The following is a 22,584-nucleotide window of genomic DNA, read 5'->3' as shown; positions in this document are numbered from 1 at the left end:
ATAATTTGATGAGCCCATTGTCCACTCCACATTTTAAATCACATTCTTACAAGTGGAATACAAACATTAAATCACTAACTATACAAGTAAGTGTTCTATAAAACTTGCAGGAAGTGCTAAAAGGAGAACTACACAGTGACAAAGAGTGTGGGAGAGCAGTGCCTCCCCTGGTGGAGGTGGACGGCAGGGACCAGAAGCATGGAGGCTTTCCCTGAGGAAGGATGGTTTGTCCTGTAATCTGAAGGTACCAAGGGCCAGGATGAAGGACAGCCAGAGGACAGCTATGGAAGGACCTGAAGGAACAAGTATCTGAGGAACTTTGTCACACGTGTTTGGAGTGAAGAGAGCAAGCAGCAGAGGGTCCTTTGAGCCGGCTGACGAGGGGGGCAGGGCCAGTGTTTCACAGGGTCTTTATCACACTCTCACAGGGCTGAACGCACGAATTTTAGAAACCACTGATTTTACTACTTTTCATTTTATTTTTAAAAATTTCTAGTGGGTTTAAAACTTAAACATGTTTTAGCCATTAATATTTCTTCTTTTATGAACTTGTCATATCCTCCATAATGTTTATTATTTTTTAAATGCCCCCTCAACCCAGCTTTTCCCAACTCCAGGAAGCACTGGGAAGAGAAGGCAAGGCCAAACTAGTTCTTTATCTTGGTTTTAAATGATAAAACAATACATGAATACTGAAAAAACATCTCAAATAGTAAAAAAGTATATGAAAAATTTTTTAATTTTCAATTTTTGTGGGTACAGAGTAGGTGTGTGTATTTAAGGGGTACATGAGATATTTGATACAGGGCATGCAATGTATAATAATGACATCATGCTAAATGCGGTATCCATGCCCTCAAGCATTTATCCTTTGTGTTACAGATAATCCAATTAGACTCTCTTAGTTATTTTTTTTATTTTTTTTTTTTTTTGAGACAGAGTCTCGCTCTGCCGCCCAGGCTGGAGTGCAGTGACCGGATCTCAGCTCACTGCAAGCTCCGCCTCCCGGGTTCACGCCATTCTCCTGCCTCCGCCTCCCGAGTAGCTGGGACTACAGGCGCCCGCCACCTCGCCCGGCTAGTTTTTTGTATTTTTTAGTAGAGACGGGGTTTCACCATGTTAACCAGGATGGTCTCGATCTCCTGACCTCGTGATCCGCCCGTCTCGGCCTCCCAAAGTGCTGGGATTACAGGCTTGAGCCACCGCGCCCGGCCAGACTTTCTTAGTTATTTTTAATTGTACAATTAAATTATTATCAACTATAGTCACCCTGTTGTGCCATCAAATACTAGGTCTTACTCATTCCTTCTGTTTTTCATACCTGATAACCATCCTTACTTTCCCCCCTTATCCCCCTACTACCCTTCCCAGCCTCTGGTAACCCCCTTTGAACTCTCTACCCTCATGAGTTCAATTGTTTTAACTTTTACATCCCACGAATAAGTGAAAACGTGAAATCTGTCTTTCTGTGCCTGGCTTATTTCACTTAACATAATGACCTCCAGTTCTTTCCATATTGTTGCAAATGATAGGATCTCATTCCTCTTTATGACTAAATAGTATTCCATTGTGTATATGTACCACATTTTCTTTATCCATTCATCTGTTAATGGACACTTAGGTTGTTTCCAAATCTTGGTTATCGTGAATAGTGCTGTAATAAACATGGGAGTGCATATCCTCTTCAATATACTGATTTCCTTTATTTGGGGTATATATGCAGCAATGTCATTGCTGAATCATATGATAACTCTGTGTTTAGTTTTTTGAGGAACCTCCAAAATATTCTTTGTAGTGGTTGTACTAATTTACATTCCCACCAACAGTGTATGAGAGTTCCCTTTTCTCCACATCCTCACCAGGATTTGTTATTGCCTGTCTTTTGGATATAAGCCATTTGAACTGGGATGAGATGATATCTTATTGTAGTTTTGAGTTGCATTTCCCTGATGATCAATGATGTTGGGCATGTTTTCATATATCTGTTTGCCATCTGTATGTCTTCTTTAGAGAAATGTCTACTCAGATCTTTTGCCCAATTTTTAATCAGATTTTTAGATTTTTTCCTATTGACTTGTTTGAGCTCCTTATATATTCTTGTTATGAAACTCTCATCAGATGGGTAGTTTTCTTTTTGTTTTTATTTTTTCTTTTCTTTCTTTTTTTTTTTTTTTTTTTTTTTTTTTTTTTGAGACAAAGTCTCACTCTGTCACCCAGGCTGGCGTGCAGTGGTGCGATCTCAGTTCACTGCAACCTCTGCCTCCCGGGTTTTTCAAGCGATTCTCCTGCCTTAGCCCCCCGAGTAGCTGGGACTACAGGCACGCACCACTGCACAGGTGGGTGGTTTCCTCCCATTCTGTGAGTTGTCTCTTCAATTTGTTGATTGTTTCCTTTACTATACAGAAGCTTTTTAACTTTATGTTATCTCATTTGTCCATTTTTTTCTTTGATTGCCTGTGCTTGTGGATTATTCCTCAAGAAATCTATGCCCTGACCAGTGTCCTAGAGGGTTTCCCCAATGTTTTCTTGCAGTAGTTTCATAGGTTACAGTCTTAGATTTACCTGTGTATTCCATTTGAATTTGATTTTTGCCTATGATGAGAATCAGGGGCCTAGTTTCATTCCCTTGCATATGGATATCCAGTTTTCCCAGCACTATTTATTGAAGAGACTGTTCTTTCTCCAATATACATTCTTGTCACCTTTGTCAAAAAAGAGTTCACTGTAGACATATGGATTTATTTCTGGGTTCTCTTTTCTGTTCCATTGGTCTGTCTGTTTTTATGCCATTCCAATGCTGCTTTCATTACTATAGCTCTGCAGTATAATTTGAAGTCAAGTAATGTGATTCCTCCAGTTTTATTTATTTATTTATTGATTTATTTATTTATTTATTTATTTTGCTCAGGATATCTTTGGTTATTCTGGGTCTTTCTAATTCTTTCTTCTCAAGCAATTCAGGAGAATTGCTTGAGCCCAGGAGTTCAAGACCAGCCTGGGCAACATAGCAAGACCCTGTCTCAAAAAGAAATAAAAAATAGGGTGAAAAGATTTAGAAATCTGCCTGGTGTTCTTTTTTTTTGTGATTAAGTTGGTATTCAAACCACAAGACAAAGTTCTTCCTGCTCTTTCCTCCTTTTTCCACAGGCAGGAAAGCCTTTCCCCATGGCCACCACTACCACCAGTCCCCTGGGATTTCTGCCACACCACCACCCATGTCCACTTAAGACCCAAGGGCTCTTCAGCCAGCTTGTAATGAATGCTGCCAGGCCTGAGACTCACCCTTCAGAGCAGAGGTCTCCCCTCTCGCTCAGGGCAAGTTCAAGAATGCTGTCTAAGAGCCTAAACCTGGTCTTGGGGACCCCAAAAGCCTACTTGGTGCTCTACCCCACTGTGGCCAAGCTGGTCCCTGAAGCCAGCACATCTGAGTCTCACCCAAGGCCCATAGCATACCACCTGTGTATTGCTGTATTTACTCAAGGCCCGAGGGCTCTTTAGTCAGCAGGTGATGAATCCTGCCAGGTCTGGGTCCTTCCCTTCAAGATAGCAGTTTCTCTTCTGACCCAGAGTGTGTCTAGAAATGTTGTCCGGGAACTGGAGCCTGAACAGGGGGCCTCACAATTCTGCCCAGTGCCCTATTCTGCTGTGGTTGAGCTGGTATCCGAGATGCAGGACGAAGTTCTCTTTACTCTTCACTCTCCTCTCCTCAAGCAGAAGGAAGGAGTCACTTTCATTGTTCTGAGCTGCGCTGCCTGAGGTTATGGGATGGGTGGCACAAATATTCCCCCAGCCACCCTGTCTGCTGTCTCACTAGGTCACGCACTGCCCCGGTCCACTGACTCTGAGCCAGAACAGCATCAGGACTTGCCTAAGAATTGCAGTCCCTGTATCCTAGACTGCCTTCCAAGTTCACTTAGTATCCCAGAGCACTTTAGCCCACAGTGGCAAACTTGCCGAGAAACTCAAGTTCCTCCCGCTGGAATGGGCACTTGCCCTTGGCCAGGACTGGTCTAAATATTCCCTCTGTGGGCAGGTGCTGGCTGAGTTCAGCACAGTTTTGCTTTCCACTGTTACAAGGCAGCACTAGGCTCAATGCAAACTCCCGCAGTTGCTGTGGTCTGCCTTCTCCAAGTGCACAGATTCTCTGTCTGCACCACACAGCTGCTTTGTCAGGGGAGGACGGGGGAGGGGTGGTGTCAGCAATCCATGACTGTTTTTCCTACCTCTTCAGTGCCTCTTTCTGCAATATGAATTTTAAAGTAGGTACTGTGATCACTCACTTGATTTTTGGTTCTTATGAAGGTGCTTTTTTGTGTGCGGATAGTTGTTAAAATGTGGTGTTCCTGCGGGGGCGGTGAGAGGGATGATCAGTGGAGCCTTCTATTCTGCCATCGCTCCATCCTCGGTAAACATTTTAAAAGCTAAAATGCCCTGACTTTGTTCCCCTTCACAAATCCCATTCCCCAGACGAAAGTAACCACTCTTAAGGGGCTGCTGTACATCCTCCCAGGTGTTTTCTTAACTCACAAAGGCATTCATATATGGGTTCTTTCTCTCACTTTTTTTCATACTTACCTCTCTATCTTCATCTCCTGCTCTCCCCTCTCTGTTTCAGTGACCAAGGCCTCCCTGCTGTTTATTGCACATACCAGGCTGGCCCCTCCCTTAGGGCATATACAATTATGAGTCTTTCCTCCTGTATCTGCCTGGCTCCCTCACCTCTTTCATATCTTTACTCAAATGTCACTTTCTCATTGAGGCCTACCCTGCCCACCGGGTTTGGATTGCAGCTTGCCATCTAGTGCTGGCACAACCAACTTCCTCACCATGCTTTATTTATTTTCATAGTCTTTATATTTTCTAATATATTATATTCATTATTTAACATGATTTTGGGTTTTTTTTCTGAAAACCTCAGTTACATTGTAAACTCCACGATGGCAGAAATTTTCATGTTTTCAGACTGTTTCATCCATTGAGGTGTCCTAAGTGCCTGGAGCAATGCCTGACATTTAGCAGGGGCTTGATAAATATCAACTGAAAGAATTAACAAATACAGTGGTGGTTTGTTTTCATGTTTTAATTTTATTAATAATGTTTTGTTTTAAAAACCTACTGATAATTTCTTTGGGGAATCCTTTCATTATTTTGAAGCTTCAAAAGTTGTCTCTTATCCTGAGAAAATAAGAATAGCCACAATCATGGCAAAAACTCACTTCACTGAGCATTTACTATGTGCCAGGCATGGTGCTAAATTCTCGTACTTGCATTACCTCATTGAGTCCTCACAGCAGCCCTCTGAAATGATCTATTATTATGCCCATTCTACAGATAAGTAATTGAAACTTAGATTAAGTAATGACCCAAAAGCCGGGCGCGGTGGCTCAAGCCTGTAATCCCAGCACTTTGGGAGGCCGAGACGGGCGGATCACGAGGTCAGGAGATCAAGACCATCCTGGCGAACACGATGAAACCCCGTCTCTACTAAAAATACAAAAAACTAGCCAGGCAAGGTGGTGGGCGCCTGTAGTCCCAGCTACTCAGGAGGCTGAGGCAGGAGAATGGCGTAAACCCCGGAGGCGGAGCTTGCAGTGAGCTAAGATCTGGCCACTACACTCCAGCCTGGGCAACTGAGTGAGACCCCGTCTCAAAAAAAAAAAAGTAATGACCCAAAGTCACATACATTGTCACAAAGCTAACAAGTGTGGGAGATGGAATTTGGACCCAGAAATAAACATAAACATCTAAATTATACTAGGGAGCAATGACTAACTTAAAACCTATTTTTTAAGAGTCCAGACAGAGAGCCAGAGAAAAGACGGTAAGATGGCTACTGATTTCACAGCTGCATGGGAACAGCAGGCAGGCACCAATTTAGGCCCCACTCTGATGGGGTGGGGGATGGGGTGGGACTCAGGGCTGTATACATAGCCTTCTGTGTGAGAGTGACAATCTGGGTTGCATGCAGTGCCTTGAGTCAGCAGACTCAAGTTTCCATGGGAACATACTATAAGACAAGCTACCTTGGTCACCATCCTGAGTGAAAATGACAGTGTTTTTGGAAACATTGTCATAAATTCTTATGGAAGACACAACTACCATCAGTGGGCAATGGCATTCTTGAATAAGGATGCTCATGGAGTCAGGTTTAAATCCCAACTTTGCTCTTATGAGTTGAGTGACTCTAGGCAGGTTTTTACATTCTCTGGGCTTCATCTGTGAGGTGATGCAATAGCACATACATCACAAGGTTATATTCATATTAATGGCATACGGTACATGGTAAGTGCATTATCATAGCTATTGGTATATAGCATGATAGTGGCTTTCTCATAGCTATCAATGATAATAAATTATGATGAAATTCTACAAAAATGTTAAGAGCAATTAATCTGGTCCAGTAATGCTCAACTTTAACATGCATACAAACCACCTGAAGAGCATGTTGAAACTGTTTCCTGGATCTCATATTTAGAGATTCAATTCAATAGGTTGAGATGGGCCCATGAATTTGCATTTCTATCTAGCTTCTGGGTGATGCCAATCCCTCTCATTTTATGGATAAAATCTTGAAAAATAAATACCCCAAGTTGCACAGCAAGCTATTGTCAAGGCCTTGACAACAATGCAGGTTTCCTGGCTCCATGTCCAGAGTCCTTTTTGCTGTATGTCACTGCTTCGTAATTCTAATTCTGGCCTTGAGAATCTAAGTCAGTAAACAAACTTTAAAATATTATTCTTACCTTACCAAATTCACTGTTGTAAATAAAATGACTATGAAAGTTATAGTGTAAAGTTCATAATGGTCGAGTTCTCCACATCCAATCACAATGCCAAAGAAAGTGTATATTAAATGTTCATATACACATGAAAAAATTCTTAAGAACCTAGGATGAATGAAATAGAAATGACATTTTCAGCAATCATCTTAAAAATATATTTCCTTTTCACATAAAAGCATGTATCTTATATCTTCCATGATGTCTTAGCAGAGGCCCTTGCCTTCATCTCTGTTATAGTCAACACTTAAAAGAATTTTGTTGGATCTAAACACACCCAGTTCCATATTTTTCATTACCTTCATCACACTAATACCCAAGGGCTGCTTCTCACAGTAGAATAATAAGAGGAAGGCAGAACAATGAGGACCTCCCCACAAGGTGCTGATTTATCAGTTTCTCTGGGATTCAGCGGGAGCATGTCAACTGTTGGGCCTGCTACTGCTAAACCCAGAGTTGTAGTTGCTACTAGGAGGTACCTCAGTAACTTTGCAATGCTAACAGGATCATCTCAATGCTTTCTGCACAACCTCTCCCTCTGTGACCCACACGTACTCTTCTATTTACTTTGGAAGTCTCCCCTGTCTGCTTTCCTGTCTACTGCATTCCTAAAAGTCTTGTAAGGCTAACTCTAATCTCAGGTTGTCCATGAAAGCATCTTAAGCCCCCTAGGTGGAAGTAGTCCTGCTCTGAATTCCTACGGTGCTGTCTGTACTAACGTAGTTTTTAAGCAGAAGAAAGCATTACAATCACCCAGACTGAATTCTAAAAATTAACAGAACCACCCCCAGAGATCCTTACTGAGTAGACCAAAGCACATGGGTTAGGTCAGGGGGCTGAGGCCTCAGTAGAATACATGTTCTGTTCTATACGGTTCCATGTGGTAGCATGCCTGGGTCAGAGCCAAGTATGACTTCCACAAGCAGATCTCAAGGCCTGCCTCCTCTAGATTCTCTCTCTTGAGACTTTCCCTTTCAGCTGACTGGGTAAGTGTGTCTGCCCCACAAACCAGTCTCCTTACAGGTGGATCTCAAAATTTATGCTCGGAAAGAAGCATAAGGAAGCCTCGTTTTAGCTGCAGACATAAACCATGTTCTTTGATACACACAGCAGTACCCCAATCAAGGAGATAATTTCATTCTCCAAGTGATTTCTGTCTCTTGATTCAATTGATTCTGAACCCCTACAGGGAAGAGTTTGAGTGGGGGACCTCAAACCCCAGTGCATAGTTTTCAAAAAATTCAGAAGTCACGGAATAACTGACTGAGTTAAAAACTTTCTTTTTTTTCTTTTTTTTTTTTTTTGAGATGGAGTCTTGCTCTGTCGCCCAGGCTGGAGTGCAGTGGCACGATCTCGGCTCACTGCAAGCTCCACCTTCCGGGTTCACGCCATTCTCCTGCCTCAGACTCCCTAGTAGCTGGGACTATAGGCACCCGCCACCACACCCAGCTAATTTTTTGTATTTTTAGTAGAGACAGGGTTTCACTGTGTTAGCCAGGGTGGTCTTGATCTCCTGACCCCATGATCCACCTGCCTCAGCCTCCCAAAGTGCTGGGATTACAGGCAGAAGCCACCACACCCGGCCTGAGTTAAATACTTTAAAAAAAATGTCATGTGGGTACAGTGGCTCATGCCAACACTTTGGGAGGCTAAGGAGGACAGATTGCTTGAGCCCAGGAGTTCGAGACCAGCCTGGGAAACATGGTGAAACCCCACCTCTACAAAAAATACAAAAAATTAGCCGGGTATCCTGGTGGATGCCTGTAGTCCCAGCTACTTGAGAGGCTGAGGTGGGAGGAACGCTTGAGCCCTGGAGGTGGAGGCTGTAGTAAGCTTTGATAGCGCCATTGCCTCTCAGCCTGGGAGGCAAAGCAAGATCCTGTCTCAAAAAATTTTTGTTTCAAATCTCTCCACAGGACCTAAAAAATGCATTATGTATAAAGTAGAACTTGAATAAATACGTAATTATTCACACATATTGTTACTTTCTTATAAAAACATGTCTGCCACTTAACCATGAGCACCTCTGAGAAGGGACTTATTTTTGTAGCCCCACACCTAAGATGCAATATCCAGACCACAGCAGACATTAAGAAAGGATTGGTGGAATGGGTGAAAAAATAAACAATTGAGTGAATAAAAAGTAATTTATAATGATGTCAACAGATAGCACCACTGAGCTCGGGAAACTGTCTAAATTGAGCATTACACCAAGTAGATGTTCTATGAACTGGTTATTCCCAAGCTTCTGGATTTAAAAACACTGTAATGTTTCATTCACATATACACAAAACTGGAATAGTTTTAGGTACCCATGTTTTTTGTTTGTTTGTTTGTTTGTTTGTTTTTGTTTTCTGAGATGGAGTCTAGCTCTGTTGCCCAGGCTGGAGTGCAGTGGCGCGAACTTGGCTCACTGCAAGCTCCGCCTCTGGGTTCCTGCCATTCTCCCGCCTCAGCCTCCCAAGTAGCTGGGACTACAGGCGCCCACCACCACGCCCGGCTAATTTTTTCTATATTTTTAGTAGAGATGGGGTTTCACCATGTTAGCCAGGATGGTCTGGATCTCCTGACCTCTTGATCTGCCTGCCTTGGCCTCTCAAAGTGCTGGGATTACAGGCGTGAGCCACCGTGCCCGGCCACCCATGCTTTTTCATTTTGCCAAGTAGAAAAGAAAATACCATCTTATATCATTGGAATGTCATAAAAGAAAGGACATTATAAACAACAAAAAAGTAGGATGGACATAATTTCACAGTAATGCATAGTCCTTACATTAAATAAATTAATTTTCATGGGAAAACTCAGGATTATGGCTTATTTTTCTCAGTTCGACATTTGTTTTCATCTGATGTGGGAATTTCTATATTAGACGATGATTTGGTATTCAGTAATTCTGAACCAATTCTCTAATTTATCATAGTCTTTCAGGGAAAGGCTGACATTTCTCTGCACAGACAGGCAAATGATTTTCCCTCTATACAGAGATGTCCATATGGCATTTATTACCAGGAGTAAAGGGTAGGTAAGAGTTTTGTTGATGTAACATTTTTCTGCTACTCTTCTTTTCCAGCTCTTCCCACATTAATATACTGTTATTTAGGCACATTATGAAGGAAACAAAGGAAAAATGTATCTTTTTAAATCTCCATGGTTCAAAGTAAATTTTTATCAGGTTACATGCAACAAAAACACCGTGGTTTCTGAGCCACTGACACTTTATTCATAACAGGAGTATCAATTAATGCTGATTGTTGGCACCTTAAATTATTTTCAAATGTAACTGATAACAAAAATAAAATTTTCAAGATAAAAAAAGGTTATGGAAAAAGAGTTTTACTAGTGTCCATGAAGGCGAGACCCCTTATGCACTAAACTGCTATGAGATCCATCAAAGGGCACGATAGGAAACTTACTTAGTAATCACGAATTCTATCTTCGGTTTAAAGGTTAAAGAATCTAAATTCAGTCCTACAGCGACTAAGGCAAGAGTGCCTGACATTCCTAAAAGTTCCACTGGGGAGAAAAAGAAACAAATCAATCAAATGCATTGTATTCATATCTGTACACTGAGATACTTTATCTTGAATAAAGAATTGGTGGGAATCTTAAGAGAAGTAGTAGTTCTTAGAAAATTGCTTCGAGGGATTGACCTAATCCAGTAAACCCAGGACTGGCAAACTTTTTCTATAAAGGGTCAGATAGTAAATATTTAGTGTTTGTGATGCATACAGCCTCTATTACAATGGCTCAACTCAGCTGTTGTAGTACAAAAGCAGCCATAGATAATATGTAAACGAATGTGTCCAGTGAAATTTGGTTTATAGACACTGAAGTCTGAATTTCACGTAATTTTCACGTGCCACAAGATATTCTTTTATGCCATTTTAAAATGTAAAAACCATTTTTAGCTAACACGCAGATTTGGCCCAAGAGTCACAGTTTGCCAGGTCCTGCTGGAGACCATCACTGAGGATAGGGCTAATGGAAAAGTAAGTTCAACAGCCCTGAGGGTGTCCTTTAAGCATCTCAGAAATACTGCACTACATGTGCTGGGAGTTGTGAGCCAAGCTCAGTACTTCCGATGACTCCAGTTCCTTACACCTGCTTTTCTTTTGCAGATATAGACCTCCCTAATTAAACTCGTAATTTGCTGGGCTCTAAACAAATGTGTAAATGTATTAATAGTCTGAGGCAGGAAACCCAACCTGAAGGATATTTGAATACCATAAATACTCTGCAGTCTTAGGCTGCAGAGTCTTCAAATAGAACACTAAAACCGTCAGACAGAAAGGAAGACAAAGAACATGAAAAATAGGATTGGAAGAGCTTTGGGGCAAAGCAGAGCTGGTTGTTTTTGGAACGTGACCTCACCTTCCTCCATTAGTGGCCCTGTAACTATAAAATAGGTGTAAAAAAGTTATGACTCATAGTTGTGAAAATTAAATTAGAAAACACGAAAATGCTTACCACACTTTTAAAGCAATGAATAAGTGATAATACTGTCATGCTGTTAATTGTTTTTATCTACTTTATTGCTTAGTAAATATTGTTTATTAATTTAAAGAGGATTTTACTATTCTTTTGGTTTATCTAATCACAAGTTCACTTTAGACTTCTTTTTATCTACTTATTTAACTGAATTTACTTTAAATAACCAGTGACAATAAAACCAGGAGTGCCGCAAACTGTGATGACAGGGAAACTATCTTTCAATTTCCAATTCTCTACAATTACTATTTTATAAAGAAGGGACAATGGAAGTAATAAGCCCCAGTTACAGGCAACAAGGGGATGCATTGTTTGTAGACTTTTAAAACAATTATAAAGATGACAAAAACTCCTTCTACTTTTTATTATCTCCATTCCCCCCAAAATTCTAAACACCGTCACTTGATAAAATATTCCTCCTTGCTAGGATGGAGGAATCCCTCGTGGAATGCCTCTAGCCTACACGTTTATAGAACCCGTGTTCTTTCATGAATTATACATCAACACTCAAAGAGGTGACTCTCCAACCTCAGTCAGATGCTCTCTGGACTTAAGCCAGTTGATGGTATGTTCATTAGTCAGGGAAAAGAACAAAATTAAACAACGTGAAAGAAATGTAACATTAGAGAATGTATAAATGAGAATTTTATCTACATTTCAGCTTTCTGGCTATGGAACATCTCCTTGTAACACTGCCTTTTTCTGATTTTGCTTTCAGGAACTTACTAAGTATGAGTAAAGGACTGCCTGAGGTTGTTTTTTAGTTCCTGAAGCAGAGGAAAGTGTAATAGAGGAGGGAGGTGTATTGGTTTCCTGGGACCGCCATAATTGCATAGCACAAACTGGGCGGCTTCAGCTACAGAAATGTATTGTCTCACAGTTCCAGAGCTAGAAGTCCAAGACCAGCAGGGTTGGTTCCTCTGAGGGCTGTGATGGAGATTCTGCCCCAGGCCTCTCTCCTAGCTTCTGGTAGTTTCAGGCATTCCTTGGCTTATAGCTGGTATTCTCTCTGTGTCTTCACATAATCTTCCCTCTTTGTGTGTCTGTCGCTGTGTCCAAATCTTAAGGATACAGTCATACTGGATTAGGACCCACCCTAATGACTGCATCTTAACTTGGTCATCTACAAAGGCCCTATTTCCAAATAAAGTCACCTTTACAGGTATTGGAATGTAGGACTTCAGCGTCTTTTGGGGGGACACAATTCAACCTAAAACAGGAGGCTACCTAGCAAGCTTTCATTCTGAGCAGTGGTACAGTGCTGCCTTGAAGCTACAAAGAATTATTGGCTGAAATCAGTATATATAGCATACACAGTGCTGACTCTGGGATGTATTTAAGCCTGAATGGTTAATGCTAAATTCCTACCTTCTATCATTCATCTACACTCTGTAGTAAGTCTTACCTGATCAAATGCAACCAAAAGACAGATACTTCCCCTCTGCTGGTGACTGCTACAATCTCAAAGGCACAATTTCTAAAGAAAATCATCATTCTCTTTAAGTCTGATTCTTAGAGACCTGGTACCTGCTCAGGAAAGTTAATTGTTAATATTTTAGTAACTTTGTGAGCAGGTTGCTACCCAAAGCTATCCTTGAAATCAGCCACGGTAGATGTATTTATCCCATGAAAATTGACAAGCACTACAAATCGGGGCTTTTTCTCTTCCCAGAGAGCCAATTTACCACCCCATCACTGCCTAACTCAGTCTCCCCATTTTACAGGTGAAGGAACTGAGGGTAAAGCTTAAACTAGAACCAAGGTCCTGGCTCAGTTCTCCATGATCTCCACCTCCTAAAATCTAAACCACAAGTGTCTCAATTGTTTAAGGATCTTTTACTCCACAGCTACGCGACTTATACGCCTTCATATAAATCAGTTTCAAAGTCTTATTACGCCGTTTAGTTAGCACAAAATAATCAGACTTCATAATGCTTAAATATATTTTTGGTAAACATTTGATTTGAATTGAATTGGGTTGAGCTGAATTGATCAGCTTTTTGGCTGGATACCTGAATGAGCATAAGGAATTCATACTGCTTAACCAAATAACCCTATTCCAACTTGAAAAGTTGTATGTCAGAAATGGGAATCTTCTAATGTGGCAATAATGCTAAAAGACTCTAGGGAACCCCATTCTACCTGAGTGCCCTCAATTCATATACATCTGGTTAGGATGATGCCACACATTGACTGGAAGCACCTCCATTTTTTAGAAGGAAAAGGGAATAGGAACTCATATTTATTGACTGCCCTACCTTGAACCCAGTGATGTGCTGGTAAATGATTAAAGTCAGCTCTTTTCTGCAATCATACAGGCAGTAAGGGAAAAAAACTTTTTAAAACCCAGTTCAAGGTTGGGGCAGTAGAAGGAACTCTGAGTTGCAGTGAAGCAGTGTCTTCCAATTTCTGTGGTGTAAAGACTTTCACTGTGGCCAATTTCGAGCTCTCAACATAATGTCACTTGAACAGAATTTGAAAAAAAAGAGCATAATCAGCTCTGGCAAGCCAGCAAGAGCTATCAGCATACCAGCAGGAGTCATATGACAGATTACCTCATTAATGCCTGCAATACCCTTAATACATTAGGTGATATAACACTTTTTTTTTTTTTTTTTTTTTTTTTTGAGACAGAGTCTCACTCTGTTGCCCAGGCTGAAGTCCAATGGCATGATCTTGGCTCACTGCAACCTCTGCCTCCCAGGCACAAGGGTTTCTTGTGCCTTAGCCTCCCCAGTGGCTGGAATTACAGGCGTGTGCCACCACACCTGGCTAATTGCTTGTACTTTTAGTGGAGACAGGGTTTCACTATATTGGCCAGGCTGGTCTCAAACTCCTGGCCTCAAGTGATCCACCTGCCTCAGCCTCCAAAAGTGCTGGGATTACAGGTGTGAGCCACTGAGCCCAGCCTATCATACCACTTTTAAAGCTAAGGAAAGTGAACCGTAGAGAGGTTAAGTAATTTTCCAGGGTCACCAAGCTAATAAATTGCAGAGCTGAGATTTGAACTCAAGTCTGCCTAACTCCAAAGCTCTTCTAGGACTAGTAGCAGTTTATTCAACCAACGTGTGTTGAATTACTATCAGGCATATGGCAAGCTCCAAACACAGAAAAGAGAATAAATAAAAAGATGACTAAGAGCCTCTACTTCGAGGAACTCACAGTCTAGTAGAAAGATAGACTAAATTAAATTTTTTTCTTCAAACATTTAAGGCATCTATAAAAAACAGCACAGGAGAGGGGAAAAATGAAGAAATTTGAAGGAAATGAGCCTTCAGCGAATGCTTTCTATACTTTTTCTGATTCAGGGGAGTGAGTAACCCTCAAGTGGCAATTAATCTGTAGAAGAAGCAGCGCTTTTAGGTAACTGGAGGTGAAAGAGAAGTAATTAACCTCTTGATACCTGAGGTCTTTCAAGAACTGAAGTTGCTTCACTGTGTGAGATGACAGCAAAAGTGGAATTTGACAGTTTGACCACAGTTATGTCTCTTAGGGACCGGGCGCCTCAGTCAGGCCAGTAAACACTTAAATCTCCATTTCATTGGACTAAACTAGCTGAAAGTCAGTCAGTGCTGGGCACTCTTACTCCTGTGATTATTTCACTCTCCTGCTTCTCTTTCAACAATAACTATACCTCTCCTTTCCCGACTCCTAGCCTAAGTGAAGGCTGCCATTTCTATAGTCTCCTCAATTTGGCATCCATTGAATTAAAGGCTGTTGATCTAGAAAAGCCTCAGGAGCATCTCTCCCAGCCTTCTCAGTTTGCAGATGGTTTGTTCTCAGGATCATAGTAGAGAGCTCAGTGTTGATTCCTCTGCCTGGGGAATACCAGTGACTATGTACAAAGTTAAAGGAAGAGTTCAAAAAGAATAAGAGAGTAATCACAGAGAACAGTGCAAGGAAATTGGACATGGAGTTGAAGTAAAAAGGATATTGAGAAAGACCAGGAAAGAGCTAGAAGTGAGTTAGATAATATGAGAAGACACACAGTGGGACCACAAAAAGGAGGAGAAGCAACTGGATTCAAGATCAGGAAAAAATAAACATGTATAAAGCTTACTTTAAGGACAGTAACTTTTGTATTTACTTCTGCCTTACCAATATAGAAAGTCATGTACACCATTGAAAAGCAGAGAATTATATTAGTCAGCATATTGCTAAAAACATCAGCCAATATACACCGAATGATTTTTGCACACCAATATCCAAATATTATGCTTCCCAAAATGTCCAAGATGAGTCCAATGCCTACATGTAAATCTAAAAAAAAAGAAAGAAAAAATAAGAAATAAAAACTTGAGCTATAACTTTCGTTTCTTTCATTGATGGCATTTGGGTCTTTGCACTTTGTTTTACGTGTGAGATTTTGAGTGGGGACCTTATTTTTCAGCAAATAGGAGTATGTCTCATGAAAGTCTGGTAAAAGCCTCTCTCAGAATAACCTTCCTTTACAGTCTGCAGCTTAAGGTTTGCTTCTCTAGGGATAGAAGATTCAAATGTCCTCAGGAGAAAGGCAAGGAGAATAAATGTGAAAAACTTGTGACAAATGGGTTTAGAGTGAATGTCTAAACAAAAAAAAAAAATCTAAATTAAAAATTTTTTGATGAACTAGTCAAGACCAAGCTAACTAGGCCCAAGGTCACTGCTAACCTGCAGTTAGTTTATGACCCCTACCCCCAGCCCAGGAGACACTGGAAAATGAAGATGAGACATTTTCATTAGTCACAATAACTGGGGACACTAGTGGCAGTTAGTGGGTAGCTATAAGGGGAGTCCTAAATTACAAAGTCCTAAATGACAAAAATTGTTCCACCCCAATGCCTGGTAGCTCCCTCACTGCGAAGCACTGCACACCCCTCTTTATTCATTAATATTTATTTCTCCTTTTAGTATCTTCCTCCTCTTGTGACTATCACAAAAGTATATCAGAAAAACACATTTTCCCCCTTCACACTGTGATTCTTTTCCCCCCTTTTCATTTCTACTAGTAACACATCTGGAAACCTAGCAAGGCAACAGCTTCATATCCCAGTGGGCTTTAGCTGCAGGAATCTGGCTCTTGTCATTTCCAGGATTGGATTCTCCAGTCCTGCATAGAATGTTCTGCTTTCACTCTCAGACCCAAATCCAGAACCAAGCCAATTCTTCGCACTCACTCACTGAGATCCAGATTGATCCAGGAAAGAAGTAAGTCTGAGCGAGCTGACACTATATTGTCTCTATTGTGACACTATATGTGTGCACACATGCATTTATGCATATGGAGAAAAACTAAAACACTTTTTGAATGTTCTTTCCCCCTTAATGTGCAAGAACACACATGCAGTACTCCTTCTGGTATCCATGGGGTATTGGTTCCAAGAACCCCTTTGGATACCAAAATCTGCAGATTCTCAAAACCCTGGATATAAAATAGCACATTATTTGCATATAACCTACAGCACATACTTCTGTGTACTTTAAATCATTTCTAGGTTACTTGTAATACCTAATACAATGTAAATACTCTATGTAAATAGTTATTATACTGTATTGTATTTTAATTTGCATTTTATGGTTGCATTATTTTTTTTGAGTTTTTATGAATATTTTTGATCTGCAGTTGGTTGCATCCACGGATGCAGATGGCCAACTATGATTTTTTCTTGTTACTTCATGTATCATTGTAATCAGCACAAAAGTAAAGTATAGAAAAGGCAGCAAAGTTGAAACATCTTGAATGTATTTTAATTTTAATGAGAATGATTTTAGAAAATATACAGACCCAAAAAATGCTCCTACCTCTAAAAATAGAAAAGTGGATTCCACTGCCCCGAAAATTTCCAAGAAAAACTGATGTGATGCTACAAATGATCAATGATTCTCCTCTAATGAGATCAATGTATATTTTAGAAATGCCTGAAAAAGGAAATACAAAATATAACTCAATATGCTACATGAAAATCATGTTCTTGCACAGGAAGCAGAAACAGAAGAGAAAGAATAGAAAAAGAAAGAAAAAGAAAGAACAAGGCAACTATGACTGGGATAGATCTGCGAGACAATCACAATCACCATTTTTATATTTCTATATTGCGCCTCCTGTATTTGCAATGGCAAAGAAACATGGCGATAGCACTGCTTGTATTGCTCAGTGTCTCAACCGTACTTGAGTTTCAGAATGAGACAAATACTTCTCAAGATACCACATTTAGTTTGAATAAACCTGAATCAGATTCCAAAATAACCTCATTTTAGAAATAAGTACAAAATAGGACACAACAATTCTACTCCTAGGTATATACCCAAGGTAATTGAAAATGTATGTGCACACAAAGATTTGTACATAAATATTCATAATAGTATTATTCATAAGAGCCAAAAAGTGGGAACAACTCAATGTCTGTCAGCCGATAAATGGATAAATATATGTGATATATCCCTACAATGGAATATTATTCCTCCACAAAAAGAAATGAAGTACTTACTGATACATATTACAACCTGAACCTTGAAAACATTATACTACGTGAAAGCCAGACACAAAAGTCACATATTTTATGATTTGATTTATATGAAATGTCCGTGGTAGACATAGAGACCAAAATAGATTGGGTGTGATTTCCAGAGGCTTGAGTAAATAAAATTCCACAGCCAAATTTCCATCTAACATCATTTTCTTTTGGCCTAGAAGACATTTAACAATTTTGCAGTGCAGGCCTGCTGATGATAAATTCTCTCAGCTTTTGTATGTTTAAGAAAGTCTTCATTTTGCCTTCTCTTTCAAAAGATATTTTCACTGAGTGTAGAATTCTAAGTCTGTTGTCATTATTTTTGTTCCTCTAAATACAATGTGTCTTTTGTCTCTGGCTGTTTTTAAAATTTTCTCTTTATCATTGGTTTTAAGGAATTTGCTTTTTATGTGCTTTTTGTGTAGTCTTTATAATTCTTGGGCTTGCAATTTATTGAGCTTGTTGAATCTGTAGCTTTCATTATTATCAAATTTAGAAACTTTTTCTCCAGGATTGCTTCAAATTTTTTGTTCCTCCCTCTCTTTTCTTTTAGGGACTCATACATTGGGTCATTTGAAGTTGTCCACAGCACAATGATGCTCACTTCATGTTTTCTGGTCTTTTTCTCTCTGTGTTTCATTTTAGATAGTTTCTATTGCTACATCTTCAAGTTCTCTCATCTTTTCTTCTGCAGTGTCTAATCTGTTGTCATTAACAGTCACAATCATCTCATTTTACTACTTGTTACTACCTTTGACTATGACAGAAGGCATAAAAATACTGGTTAAACAGGTTGAGAGACTACTAGCACATTTGATTTATCTGGTGAAGAAATCCTTTAATTCTTCTCTCACATTTGGTGAACTAATCAGAACAAGTAAGGTATAAGGCTTGGTGTATAAAGTTTTGGATTTGATTTATATTTTTAATAGTAAGACACAACAAGAATTACTCTCCACCTTCTCTTTTGGCTTAATGTGGACCTAATTTATATTGATTCATTGTAAAATTTGGAAAAGAAAAGAATAAAACAAATCTTCTATAATTCTATGATGACCCAGATATAACCATTTTAAAGTTAAATTCCTTTTCTAAGCAGATGGTTCTTTTTACTCAACTGAGATCATACTAACACTCTGTATTTTATTTCTTTACAAGATCCTCTTCCAGATTTGCTTTAAAATAAGAGTTAAGCCCTTACACTCTTTTAAAACAGGTAATGGATAGATAATTTCCTTTTAACTTACATATGAACGTCTACTACATTTTTGACTGGGCCAGTCCACCTTAGATTTAGGTTGCACAGGTTTACAGTGCAGACAGGCACCTCATCAAAAGAAACACCAGTAACATTATAGAAATTGTAGTTCTGTATATTATGATAATTTTAGGCATTTGGCAAAAAATAGTTTTTCCTTTAAAAAATTAATGTATTATGACTATTAAATAGAAGAAAACTGTTTTGAAGGAAGAACCATTTATCTAATTCACACACAGAGACAATATGATGGTCCAGCCAACACCCAAAACAAGTGAGAGTGACTTTCCCCATAAAATTAAGTCAAATTTGTCTTATCAGGAGACAATGCTACTGGATCCAGAATCCATCTAACCTCCTGAGTGTTGCTGACATAAAAAAATATATAAATTAAGAGCCAATCCAATACCTTCACTAGTTTTGTCTTAAAGAAATAGAAGACTTTCAGCCGGGTGCAGTGGCTCATGCCTGTAATCCCAGCACTTTGGGAGGCCGAGGTGGGTGGATCATCTGAGGTCAGGAGTTCGAGATCAGCCTAGCCAACATGGCAAAACCCCATCTCTACTAAAAAATACAAAAATTAGCCAGGAGTAGTGGCACATGGCTGTAATCCCAACTACTCAGGGGGCTGAGGCAGGAGAATCACTTAAACCCAGGTGGCGGAGGTTGCCATGAGCCAAGATCGCGCCATTGCACTTCAGCCTGGGGTATAGAGCTAAACTCCATCTCAAAAAAAAAAAAGAAAAGAAAAGAAGACTTTCTACTGTACTCCTTTTTTTGAAAAAAAATTGAATGTTGCAATAAATAACATTTATAGTTTATTATAGTTTATTATAACCATTTACAGTCAAGAGAGTGCAGAAAGGACAGCAGGAAGAAAAATGAGGTAATGAAACACGAGGTAAATACAAATGGTTGAAAGAATAAGACAGGTAAGGAAAGACAGAAAGAAACTGTACTTACAGGAGCAAAGGGAAAAAAGAGAACAGGATCAGAGTCTTTGAGAAACATATCTACCTTGTAACAATTTAGAACAGAACCTCCAAAAGTGCCTAAAACCCTATGTTTTCCCAGCTAGGAGTATGAAAATAAGAATATCACATGCTGGAAAGGTTGGAGGTTTCTCACTCCAATCATAAGGTAGTATATTTCCACTAAATACAACTGATATTTTTAAATTTGTTAGGAAAATATTTCTGAGTCAAAAAACAGAAACCATAGCATATAGCCATTCATGTTGGTACTTCTGTGTTAATAAAACCTGACTTTTTGACCCAGCAATCCCATTACTGGGTATATACCCAAAGGAATATAAATCATCCTACCATAAAGACACATACACATGCATGTTTATTATAGCACTATTTACAATAGCAAAAACATGGAACCAACCCAAATGCCCATCCATGATAGACTGGATAAAGAAAATGTTGTACATATACACCATGGAATACTATGTAGGCATAAAAAGGAATGAGATCATGTCCTTTGCAGGGACATGACTGAAGCTGGAAGCCATCATCCTCAGCTAACTTACACAGGAACAGAAAACCACACACCACATGTTCTCACTCATAAGCGGGAGTTGAACAATGAGAATATATGGACACAGGGAGGGGAACAACACACCCCGGGGCCTGTTGCGGGGTGGAGGTGAGGGGAGTGAGCTTAGAGTACAGGTCAATAGGTGCAGCAAACCACCATGGCACACATATACCTATGTAACAAATCTGCACATTCTGCACATGTATCCCATTTTTGTTGTTGTTGTTGTTGTTTATAGAAGAAACAAAGAAAAAAAAAACCTGACAATAGGGGGATATTTCAGAGTGAAATCATCTTCCACCTTACCAAATAATATGGGAAATAGTGCAGGACTCCAAGTCCTCTTGGGAATAAGCTTTTATTGAGTAATATATTTGAGTGCCAGACTATATCTTTACCGCTTTTCTTGAAGATAAACTATAACCCCCTCCACCACCTGCCAAACCTTAGCTACTCCAAATGGAGGCAGTTCTAACAAGAGGTAGCAAGGCCTTGAAATAGTCTCATTAGGGATCTTTAATGTTTCTTCTTATTGGTAAACAAACTCACCAACTTAGAATATCTACCTTGTGGCTGAGAATTCACTGGAACAGAATAAGAATGCCAATTTTTATCACCTTCTAGAAGGTTACATTTTCTTTGAAAAAAACTGAAAAAGTTCCTTGGAGATTATAATTGGCGCTATTTATCTTATCTCCTTGGTGGTTGTCTTATTTGCACTGTCTCCTTCAAGTCAGTCAGTGCTCTACCTCTCAAGGTGAAAAAAAAAAAAAAAGCACAGATTCTTATTCTTCTGGGTGCACAATTCATGCAAGAAAAATGTAATCAAAAGAAAATAATGTACCCTTATATTTTCAAGATAAGAGAGAGAAATAAATGTGACATACCAATAGTTTTTAGTGAATTCACAGAACGAAGAGGATCTGTAATGCCAAGGGTGATGCTAAAGAGTAGGCAAGATTGCAAATCCCATGAAGCTTTATTGAATTTTATAACCACATATCCAAGTATGATGCTTGCTGTAGAAAAGCTAATTAATCCAGTTAACAAGACCTGTGAACCAATTCATAACACAGTATTAGACTTAACATCTAAAGATGGCATGATGGCATTTACTTATATCCTAAGAGACAGATCTTGGTTGTACATGTTATACAATTACCCTGGAAGATAACTTTAAAAAGTATTCTAGTTTAACCACCTGCCACAAAGAAACCGCCCCTTTCAAATAAGCAAGATTCTACCTTATTATTAAAAAGACTTACTCAACTATCTTTCTTGTTGTTATTCTAGTTCAATAGTTCTCAATATTGAAAGGTTCTTAAAACAGAATGCAAATTTCTCCTGCTTCTATATAAAACATATCCTGATTAGTTTGGAAAGTAAATTGTTACTGACATATTGTATCTAGTACATGACACAAATTTATATACCAAGACTCTAAAATATTCACAGAAAATCCCCCCCTTTACCTTTTATTAATTGTAAAACAAGTAGTTCTGCAATAGAGAAAGGGGAGGCCATGAAATGCTTGAGATTAAGTGATTTACAGAGTTTTGTAATTTCTATGCACACATTGTTTATGCCCAAGTATAAGAAAGTATTCATTTTTCAAAATTATCCTCAGGAAAAAAATAGTTGTGTTATTCAATCCTTTTCTTATTTTCCATCTCTGTCTTTTGTTTTACTTTCTGTGAGGTTTCCACAATTTGCCCTTTAGGTCCTTTTATTTCTTTATCTATTGTAATGTCATATGGTTTTTCTTCTTAAATCTCTTAAGAGCATGAATTACATTAAGGAATTTTTTAAATGTTAAATTAACTTGGTCTGGAATAAATACAACTTGATCATGTTTTTATTATTTGTATGTTACTGGATATATTTGTGCCAAAATTTTGTGTAGAATTGTTCTATGTTTGTGGGTGACATTGACTTATGATTTTTCTTTCTCTTAATATTTCTGTATAGTTTTGGTGTTAAGGTTAAACAAGCCTTATAAAATAAGTAAGGGAGGAGGCCAGGT

At 39.2% G+C, this 22,584-nt stretch overlaps 1 protein-coding gene across 1 annotated transcript in view; it reads right to left on the bottom strand.

Moving 5' to 3' along the window:
• SLC9C2 (solute carrier family 9 member C2 (putative)) overlaps positions 1-22,584 on the bottom strand; it is a 96,296-nt gene that overhangs the window by 60,449 nt on the left and 13,263 nt on the right. Inside the window, exons 4-8 of the mRNA XM_037985941.2 lie at positions 21,449-21,614; positions 17,049-17,165; positions 15,366-15,527; positions 10,193-10,292; positions 6,744-6,887 (exon numbers count right to left, since the gene is read on the bottom strand). Of these exons, the coding sequence (XP_037841869.2) occupies positions 6,744-6,887; positions 10,193-10,292; positions 15,366-15,527; positions 17,049-17,165; positions 21,449-21,614 (689 nt within the window). The remainder of the gene's footprint in view (positions 1-6,743; positions 6,888-10,192; positions 10,293-15,365; positions 15,528-17,048; positions 17,166-21,448; positions 21,615-22,584) is intronic.

The sequence above is a fragment of the Chlorocebus sabaeus genome, chromosome 25 (genome assembly GCF_047675955.1).
Source record: "Chlorocebus sabaeus isolate Y175 chromosome 25, mChlSab1.0.hap1, whole genome shotgun sequence".
Lineage (NCBI taxonomy): Eukaryota > Metazoa > Chordata > Mammalia > Primates > Cercopithecidae > Chlorocebus > Chlorocebus sabaeus.
Note: the sequence above shows the minus strand (reverse complement) of the source record. Positions and strands in the feature narration are given on the sequence as shown.